Source organism: Myotis lucifugus, unplaced genomic scaffold (assembly GCF_000147115.1).
Source record: "Myotis lucifugus unplaced genomic scaffold, Myoluc2.0 scaffold_1158, whole genome shotgun sequence".
Taxonomy (NCBI): domain Eukaryota; kingdom Metazoa; phylum Chordata; class Mammalia; order Chiroptera; family Vespertilionidae; genus Myotis; species Myotis lucifugus.
The window spans coordinates 25772-35592 of NW_005872206.1; the positions used below are offsets into that span (position 1 = coordinate 25772).

General features: G+C 48.8%; 1 protein-coding gene across 1 annotated transcript; it reads left to right on the plus strand.

Annotated features, from left to right (window-relative positions):
- The first annotated feature begins 5192 nt into the window (after positions 1-5192).
- Positions 5193-8288, plus strand: LOC102420527 (phosphofurin acidic cluster sorting protein 2-like). The gene is made up of 2 exons (XM_014449370.2): positions 5193-6254; positions 6840-8288. Exons 1-2 carry the CDS (start codon positions 5202-5204, stop codon positions 8286-8288), a joined length of 2502 nt encoding a protein of 833 aa, XP_014304856.2. The 5' UTR covers positions 5193-5201.
- Positions 8289-9821: the final 1533 nt, after the last annotated feature.

Genomic DNA, 9821 nt, shown 5'->3' on the forward strand with positions numbered 1-9821 from the left:
TCTTTTGTTTAAACTAAAGTGGTTCTCAACCTTCTGGCCCTTTAAATACAGTTCCTCATGTTGTGACCCAACCATAAAATTATTTTCATTTCTACTTTATAACAATAATATTGCTACTGTTATTAATCATAATGTAAATATCTGATATGCAGGATGGTCTTAGGCGACCCCTGTGAAAGGGTCGTTCAACCGCCGAAGGGGTCTCGACCCACAGGTTGAGAACCTCTGGTTTAAAACGTCTCTTAACCTGGAAACTTTGTGAAGGTTGCAAATATACATACACAAAAGCTTACAGCCTGGACTTTTTGTAAATCGAAGTAAAGCAAACACAGACTTATGGAAATAACTCTGAAAGACATTAATCATATTTAGAAACAGTTTTAATATTAAATATTTTGTCCAGACAACAGAATTTGCCTTAATTTACATAAGTATTTAATCTTTTTAGGCCAATAAAAGACTATATGCTAGTAATGCCATCTGGAGGCTGAAAATTCACCATACATATCACATAGATGAACACATCACATACAGACCATACACATAATTTGAATTACTAATTTTTACAGAGAAAATGCAAGAATTTTTTTACAAAGTTAAAACGTTCACAAAATTTTATAGCCTGTACCCCCTTTTACAAACCTTTCTCCACTTTCACAAACCTTCTTACCCATTCAGAAATCACTGTCCTTACAGAAAATTACATTTGTCCTTTTTCTTCAAATATGACTCTCCATACCTCAAGCCTTTCATTATCACAACTATATAATTTCTCCAACTTAACTGGAACTTTTAACACTTAGGAGCCTTAATTTCCCCAATGATAACCACAAAAGTGAACAACCAGCATTCCTTAGATGGACGTTGATGAACATATTTTAATCACACTCTCACTTCCAAGAAACACATCTTCAACAAAACACAATTCATTATATCAACAGCTGCAAATCCATTTTATAAACCTTCTGTATTAAAAAACCCCAAAGCAGGTTAACTTGTCTTGCAATAAATGTTTCAGTATTTCATGTTATTTCAAAATATCTAGATATTCAATAACTTTCATTAAAATTTACTAGGTTAGAAAGAAATAGTAGAAATAAGCTAAAGTGATTTGTGTTGGTGGGTGAGGTATTTTTTTTCTATTGGGATCAGACATACCTTCCAGAGATTTGTAGTTTTATTTGAAAAAATGAACTCAGGTATTTTCACTTCAAAGGTTCTGGGACTTTGGTTGCATGAAGCCAATCCTATATAATAAAAGGGTAATATGCAAATCGACCTAATGGCAGAACAGTCACTATGATGCACACTGACCATGAGGAGGCAGACACTCAATGCTGGAGCTGCCCCCGTGGTCAGTGCACTGGGGGGCAGGGGGGAAAGGCGAGGAGCAGGCCTAAGCCATGAGTTGGACAGCCCCTGAGGACTCCCAGACTGCTAAAGGGCGCAGGCCTATCGAAGGGGACCCCCCCCCCCCACCCCCAGTGCACGAATGTCGTGCACCGGGCCTCGAGTTATCTATAAGTTTCTGAAATGAATTAGGGGGTGGTTTGGTGAAGGTAAAGGATTTGGTGGGCTTTGAATTGCTTCTGCAGCCAAACCTCTGGCCCCTTGAAAACTTCATTCGTACAACAAGGATAGTCATTTTCAATACCCCAGGGATTTGGTTGCCACCCAAATGTTGGCAAGGGACTGACAAATTCATTTGCCCATTTTGGGAATGTTTCCTTCTATTTGGGAACATTTTTCTAGCTTCCAGAAAGCACACACCTCTGAGAGGTATAAAGGCTTTCAGGTATATGAAACCTTCGTCCATCTCCCTTGGGAATGAAAAACAGGTTCTAGCTGCATGATAGTCTTAAAATTAATGGTGCCAAACCTCTCTATTACACACTTTATATTGGGACCAGGTAGGTGGTGTCACAAAAGAAGATTGGCTTCTTTCTTGAGTTTCTCAGGGTCAAGTTTCTCCCACTTGGTGAATATGTACCCCAAAAGAGGACTCTCAAGTCACTGTGGGCTGGTTCCGCATCTATGGAGAGACCTATGAGCAAGCCCAGTGTTAGAGACATGTCTGCATGTCTCTGAGCTGTCTGGAGACATTCTGAGTAGGGTGGGTACCCTGTTAAGCCATCTCTCAGGCTCTCGTGGAAGATACTAATAAAGAAAAGATGATTACCAAACCTTCGGTCAGTCTCAAGGTTAGTTTCCTCCTGGAAGGTTCCTTTAAAATCATTACTTTCCCTTTTGGTTCAGTATCTGGTTCATTTATTCTAAATATATAACTATTCTGGGAAAAGCATATGTAGGCATCACTGATTTCATATAAAAGAAAAAAAAACCCTCAACTATCAGGTGAATTGGGAAAGATTTGATTAGCAAACTATATATATATATAGTTTCATAACAACCCCTAGTTGAAAGGAAACAGGTTTTGATTAAAAAGCAGACATTTTTGTACAGAAGGTTTAGTCCGATGGAGAAAGCAATTAGTGGGTGTGGTTAAGAAAAATAAGATAGCCCCAGTATCTACAGGAGCCTTAGTAGCTTCCCTTTTTAAGATAATTTCAAGTTCTCCCAAACTATCAGTGAGAAGGGGAAACACCCTTGGAGCAACCCTATGCTTCTTATGTTTGTTTACTTTTCCTATATCCTATTTCAGTTTCCTATATCCCTAAAGTGGGCAGACTTCTCTATAGGAGTTTTCTTACAACCTTATTTAGTAATTCTCTTCCTTTTGCTCCCAGAAACCAGGAGTATATTAATTACAATAGGTTACAATAGCCAGGATTACATGTTCTAACAGTTAAATTTCTCTGTGAGCCTATCAGGGCCATAGAGAAAATGGAGAACAATTGCTGGTTCCTTTCTGGCTGAGAGCAGCTTTTCTCCAAAGGGAGCTGGTAGAATTCCTATTCTCATTTTCCTTAAGTCAGTAGGGAGGGGTAGTGGAGGAGACAGAAGGGGAAGGAAGAAGGGAGGGGAAAGAACACGTCTGGACAAGGAAGCTCAGAGAGCAAAAGATGTAGTGGACGTGCTATAGAAGGGGAGGATGGGGTGTTAGCATTTATTCGCTTCAGGAGCGTTCAGAGATAGTCTCTACAATTTCTCATTAATTTATTTTTTAAAAGGATTTTCTGTGCTTCTCCTTAGAAGCTTCTAATTTCCAAATCGAGATATGCTTCCTATTCAATCATTTTCATTTTGGGGCCAGCATATTGCTAGTTTTCTTTTTTTTCCTGCAAAAAATTTATTTATCTTGGCCATTTTTCAGTTGATATTTTCAAGTTAAATCTTCCCATTTCTGTAAAGCACTTGCAAGAAAAGGCTTCCTCTCATGGTTTAATGAGGGCTGGAGTCTGGGAGGTCCCAGCCCTGGAGGCACAACTTCCCATGTTAATTATAGGTGTGTTTGTTTTTATTGTTATTGTTGTTATTTATATTTGCAGAATCTGAGCAAGTTTTCTATGGATGTTATGGAGTGGGTGGAAGTGTGCTGCTTCTACATGGAGCTCCATTATGCTCACACCCCTCTTATGTGCCTCAGCTTCTCTCCCAATTATGTAAAGCGACCTGAAGGCCTCTAGCCAGTTTGGCTCCATGGGTAGAATGCAGGCCCTGAGAGGTCCTGGGTTTGATTCAAGGTGAAGGGCATGTACCTTGGTTGCAGCTTGATCCCTGGCCCTTACTGGAGCGCCAGGGGGAGGCAACCAATCTATGTCTCTATCATTCTCTCTCTCTGTATCTCCCCCTCCCTTCCTCTCTCTCTAAACTCATGGGGAAAATATACTCGAGTGAGGATAAATAAATAAATAAAAATAAAAACCACAGGAAGGGCTAGGAAAGCTGGTGGACCTAACCTTATGGGCTCTCCCCGGAGGAGCCAGTCAGGTGAATTACAGTTGAGTTGGAATTTCCCTATGGGGCTCCTGCTTGGCGTGAGGAATGACCTCTGACACCTCCGCAAAGATTCTTAGTTGCCTAAGAACAACCGAGATTCGGGTCAGAAGGAGGATGTGTGCCTTCGGAGCTGAACAATTTCAGCTCTCACTTACACAGTGAAGGTTTTTTGCTCAGACTCTCAGAAAACAAATCCAAATGAAAACCCAGAGTCAAAAACCAGCCACCCATGTTTCCTCTTGTCTCTCCTTAGCCTTGATTCTGTCAACCCTTAACCTTAGTTCCACCTTGGGGATTTAAAAATACAGCTTAACTAAAGTCGAACCCTCTATCACAAGCAAAGAAAGGTTCTGGATTCAAGAGACAACTTAGCCAAATTCACCTGACTGACAGGGAACTGGTGGCCCAACGGGCCCTTTGCTGGATCCTAGCACCGGTCTGGGACTGCAGGGCGGTTCTGTGTGACCTTTAGAATCCTGCCTCAGTAAGCCAAGTAAATATCCATGTAGGCAGCATTCAACCCTGTGCAGAATTTTTGTGAGTTTATTGGAGCCCAACTGTCAACAGTGACCGGAAAACAAAATCTCACTGTATTGAGGTAGTGCTCCAAGAATGGCAGTATTGCACCTGCTTTTACACATACAATCAAAAGTGGAGATGTATGTGGGTCACATGAAATCCATTGCTTAGGGAGGCAGGAGAAAGCAAAGCAGGGAAATCTCTGGGATTAGATAAAAAGTAAAATGAGAGACACATGCCTCACTTATACAGGTGCTCACAGGATAGTTAGCAATGAACTCAATAGCAATGAGCAGCTTTGTGGTCTCTGCAGAGCACAGAGCAGTGCCTGTGCTCCTAGTTGGTGAGAAAAAGGGAAATTCCTTTAACATTCCAAAGGTATGTTATCACAGATGCCAAAAGACAACAGACAGGCTCAGTTAAGGTAAAGATTGACCTCTGTCAGGGAAGACATGGGCCTAGCACATGACTACACACCATAAACTGTGTTTAGGTAACAAGTTTTAACTTCAGGCAAACTTTGTGGTTAATTTAGGTCTCTGAGTTTGAAAGGCCACCATGCAGGCCTTACCTGTGCTAGTCACAGATGAGCGTGTGACTATTTGTCATTTACTCTCTCCTTCGATCACTTGTGCCCCACCTCTGTCCACCAATCATGTCCCTCCTCTGTCCCACCACAGGGGGAGAAACCATCAAGTACCTGTTCGCTGGAAGCAGCTGCAGCTTCCTCGCCACCTGCGGGCCTGGCCCGCTCGCCCACTGTGCCCAACACGCCAGTGCCCATGACTTTCTTCTCTACCTGGGAGGTGGACTGCTCCAGACCTAGCAGCGTGCCCAGATTGTGCAGCTTCACTGTAAAGAAGCTGGTGGTTGTGAAGGAGCTGGAGAAGGAGCTCATCTCCATGGTGATAGCAGTGCAGATGCAGGGCTCCAAGGGCATCTTGAGATCCCAGGAGATTGTGCTGCCCAGCAGCGGACCAGTGGAGATTGACCTGGCACTGACCTTCTCCCTGGAGTACCCCCACTTCCTCAAGAGAGGAGGCAACAAGCTGCAGATCATGCTGCAGCAGAGGAAGTGCAATAACAACCAGACAATCCTGGGCTACAAGACACTGGCCACAGGTGCCATCCACATGGCTGAGTTGATACAGCGACCCCCCGACTGTGGCCAGGTGCTGAGCCTCAGCAGCAGGATCCAGGGGTCCTCCATCACGGTGGCTGAGATCTGGATCTCCTCCCTGTCCAGTCAGCCCATCGACGACGAGGATGGCAGCATGCAGGGCAGCCCCAAGGCCAAGTCCATGGATAGCTACATGGAGGGGAAATCTGAAAGCTTCACTGAGTTGGACGCCAGCTACAATCTCACACACAGGCAGGACCTGGAAGAAGCTGACTTTGACCTGGAGCAGCCCAAGAAGCAGCAGCGATGCCTGCAACAAAACTTGAAGCAAAAAGTCATGGCACTGCTTCCCAGGTCCAACATGTCAGAAGAGGTCCTGGACTCAGATCAGGACCCTACAGAGCATGTTTCTGAGGTGGAGGAGGACCTGAACCTTCTCTCTGACATCCTTGAGAATCCCAGCAACAGTGTCCCAGACATAGAGGACCAAAGCAGCATCCTCAGCAACACCAAGCCCAAGACCAGACAATACTTTGATGGTCTGGAACACTCCAGCTGGCAGACGGAGACGAGGAGCTTACACAGTGCCCGGATGCAAAAGGAGCCTCCTCGGCCGGCCAACATGCCCATGAAGACCCAGGGCCCAGGCGGTAAGCTGTTCAGTGGCAATGTCTCTGATTTGATGGGCTACAGTACCCCAGGCACCGCCGAGGTGGTCAAGAGCTGGATCTTGTCCCTATCGAGCCAGACTGTCGACCATCTGGACAACGCCATGCCGGCCGGCACCAGGGCGGAGGCCACGGATAACTTCTCTGAGAGAGAGTCTGAGATCGTCTTCTCTGAGCTGAAGGTCAGCTATAATGCCGCCCACAGGCATGACCTGGACGAGGATGACTTGGACCTGGAGAAGCCGATAGGAAGGAGGAGATCCACCATCAGGCAACAGAACTACCAGCAGAGAGTCGCAGAGTGGCTGGGCAGGTACCAAATGACGGTGGAGGTCCTGGACTTGGAGCAGGAGTCTGAGGAGCAAGTCCCTGATGTGGACAAGGACCTGGCCTTTCTGTTTGAGAGCGTGGTGTGCCCCAGCGACAGTGGCTCAGACATGGAGGATGATGACCGCCTCCCAACCCCTCCCATGCCTGAGCCCATGACATATTCTGAAAGCCTGTCCAGCCCAGATATGGAGGAGGACGACAGAGTCCTCAGGACCCACAGGCCCAGATTATACTGTGAAAGCCTGTCAAGCGACAGTGACTCCGAATGGGTGGCCCACAGCATGCCCAACCCTGGGCCGCAGCCGGCACAGCCTGGGGACAGCCCGGAGGCAGGGACCTCTGGCCAGGACATGCTCACTAAGAGGCGCACCACCAAGACCGAGTCTCTGGTCATCCCTTCCACCAGCTCCAAGGGGAAGCAGCCCGCCCGCCGGGGCTGGAGCAGGTCCCTGAATGAGTCGGCCAACAGCCTGGTCAAGGAGCGCTGTCCAGTCCCACAGAGCCAACTGCAGGACCCCAGGAAGACTGTGTTTGACCAACTGAACCACAGCCTCATCTCCAACGACTATCTGCCCAAGAACATCATCCTCATCAACACCTCCGACAGGCAGGGGCAGTGCCTGTCGGACGTCCTGCAGCAGCACACGCTGCCCGTCGTGTGCACCGGCTCCATGGTGGATGTCCAGGAGGCCTTCAGCTCCATCGTCTCCTGGATACAAAGATACCGCAACTGCAATACCGAGGCCACAATGCCAGTGAAGATCGCGGTGGCGGGGGACCAGCAGTACTTCAGCACCGTGCTGCGGGTCTTTGTGGAGCAGCTGTCCCACAAGGCCCCGGACTGGCTGGACTACATGCGCTTCCTGGTCATCCCACTGGGTTCCCACCCCTTGGCCAGGTACCTGGGCTCCGTGGATTGCCGCTACCACAAACTCCTACGGGACCTGGCCTGGTGGGAACTGTTCTTCCACCTGGAGGCCCCGGATGCTGTGCAGAACATTGTGTTGAAAATCAGAGAGTACCTCACAGGGGCCAACTGTGTCCTCCAGCTGCCCATCGCAGAGGCCATGCTCATGTCTAAGCCGAAGAGCCCGGACGAGTTGTCCTCACAGAAGTTCATTCCCTTTGTGTGGGCAGTGAAAGTTGGAAGTGTGGAGCCAATTTCAGCCACTTCAGGAGACTCAGCTGAAGCCGTCCCCTCATGCTCCAATGTGCTTCTGTCCACCGCCAGGGAGGCCACACACAAGCTAATTTCCTTGTCGTCAGTGAGTGGGGGCCTGTCCTCCTCCGGCCAGACTGTGGGTGCTGAGCTGATGGAGTTGCAGGTGGATTACTGGGAGGCAGCCCAGCCCACCAACAGGAAGAGGAACGAGGAGAAGGGAGACCTGCCTGCCACCAAAAACACACTCCGGGGCACCTTCCGGTCTCTCCAGGTCAGCAGGCTGCCCAGCAGGGGCGAGGCTGCAGCCGCGCTCACAATGTCCATGACTGTGACCACCGAGGAGAAGAAAAAGAAGGTGATGTCTTTGTCCAAGAAAGACAAGGGCACAGACTTGGAGTCCAAAAGCCAGTGCATCCAGGGCATTGGCCGCTTGGTCTGCTCTGCCCAGAACCAGGAGCACAGGCAGCGGGTCCTCATTGACGGCGTGGAGTGGAACGACGTGACGTTCTTCCAGCTGGCAGCCCAGTGGTCCTCCCACGTCAAGCACTTGCCAGTCTGCATCTTCGAACACAACAATTCCACCTTCTAGCCCCGTCCCTCCCCCTGCCCTTCACCCTGCCTGGGCCAAGCCCAGGAGGACCCAGCTGCTTTTCTGTCAACAGTTCAGTTAACTATAGACACAGACCGTGGAAACACAGAAAAACTGTTTTGAATTTGAATGCGCTCACAGCCTGGAACCTAAGGGGGTTGCCCTCACTGGGACCCCCAAATTCTCTGTTCAATAACCAGAACACTCTGGCAGGTGGGAGGTCAGGACATCATAGTTGAGATGGAGCATCATGGAAGGTGTGTTTTGGCCTCAGGACCCCCAGCACTGTCAGTGAGAAGGGTTCTGGCCTTGGAGTCCTGCCCTTCCTGGGAACCAGGGCTCAGCTTAACCCCGGGAGCTGGTACCAGCTTGTGTCCAGACTCAGAGCTGGGCAGACAGAGGCAAAGGGCTGGGCTCCCATTGGAGTATCTGCAGCACAACACGGAGGCCAGCCAGCCCAGCCTTGGACGCCAGCTGCCAACCAACCAAGTGGCCCCAGCACCATCCACTTATGGTTCCCAATGAACTCCGGTCTCACAGGGCGAAATAAAAAGAGCTGTATGGTGCAGATCACACAGGCACACGGGCTGGACAAACCAGTGCCCTCCTCGCTGGGCAGCGACCCACCTTCGTCCCTACCTCTTCAGGTTATCAAAGACCATTTGCTGCCACCCAACGGTTGTACCAACTATTTACAAGGTGAGCAACCTGCCCCTCCACAGCACAGTGATCATTTGGCCCCTTGCTGGCTGTGAACTCTCAGATCACTGCATCCCTCTGAGTGTTTGTTTCTAAGAACATGAGGTGAATCAAGGAGCAACATCATAGGGTTTTTGTTGGGACCTGTAGGGTGTTCCCCTAAAGCTTTCTCTGGGTGCCTGGACAGGGGATAGGTCTGCAGCAGGGGCTGTGGTTGTGCTAATTGTTCCTTTCTCTTCCTCATATGTGATTCTTTCGGGGCCCAGGGCTAAGCTCTTGTCTCATGTCATAAAGTGACTGGAGGTTCTGTTATGGGTCCCTGTCCTGGTTGCAGCCAGAGCAGAAACCCCAGGGGTGAGCAGTGGGGCCCAGGGTCACCCAACTATCTGTGATCGGCTGGTTTGGGCTCATTCATTCATCCAATATATCAGAGTCTTCCAGGTACAGACACATCTGTAGGCACTGACCATAATCCAGTGCACAGAGCAAACCACAAGCCTGTACGGTAGAGCTTCCCTCTAGTCGGGAGCAACTCAGTCACACTAGGCTGCACAGGCTGGGAGTGTCCACAGGACAGCCGATGTGACATCCTCCGCGCCTCCTCTCCATGTGGCTGCATCTTCCCGTATTGTGAAGAGGAAGGTGAACCTGTGTTCCAGCAGAAAACGTGAGTCGCTTTTGGGTCAGAGCCCTGAGGGGAGTATGGGGACTGTGAATTCAAGGTTCTGGCAGAACCCTGGATGCCACACATCGTGGGATTTCTGCAAGAGGACAGAGGTCTGAAGGCTCCTCCTAGAATGAGGACTACAGTCAGGGAGCTGTGCATGTGGATTT

Coding starts and splice junctions, on each gene's coding strand:
- LOC102420527 (XM_014449370.2), top strand. CDS start 5,202: ATGACTTTCTTCTCTACCTGGGAGGTGGACTGCTCCAGACCTAGCAGC. Junction 6,255..6,839: donor CCCCAGGCACCGCCGAGGTG/GTCAAGAGCTGG, acceptor CCTGGGCCGCAG/CCGGCACAGCCTGGGGACAG.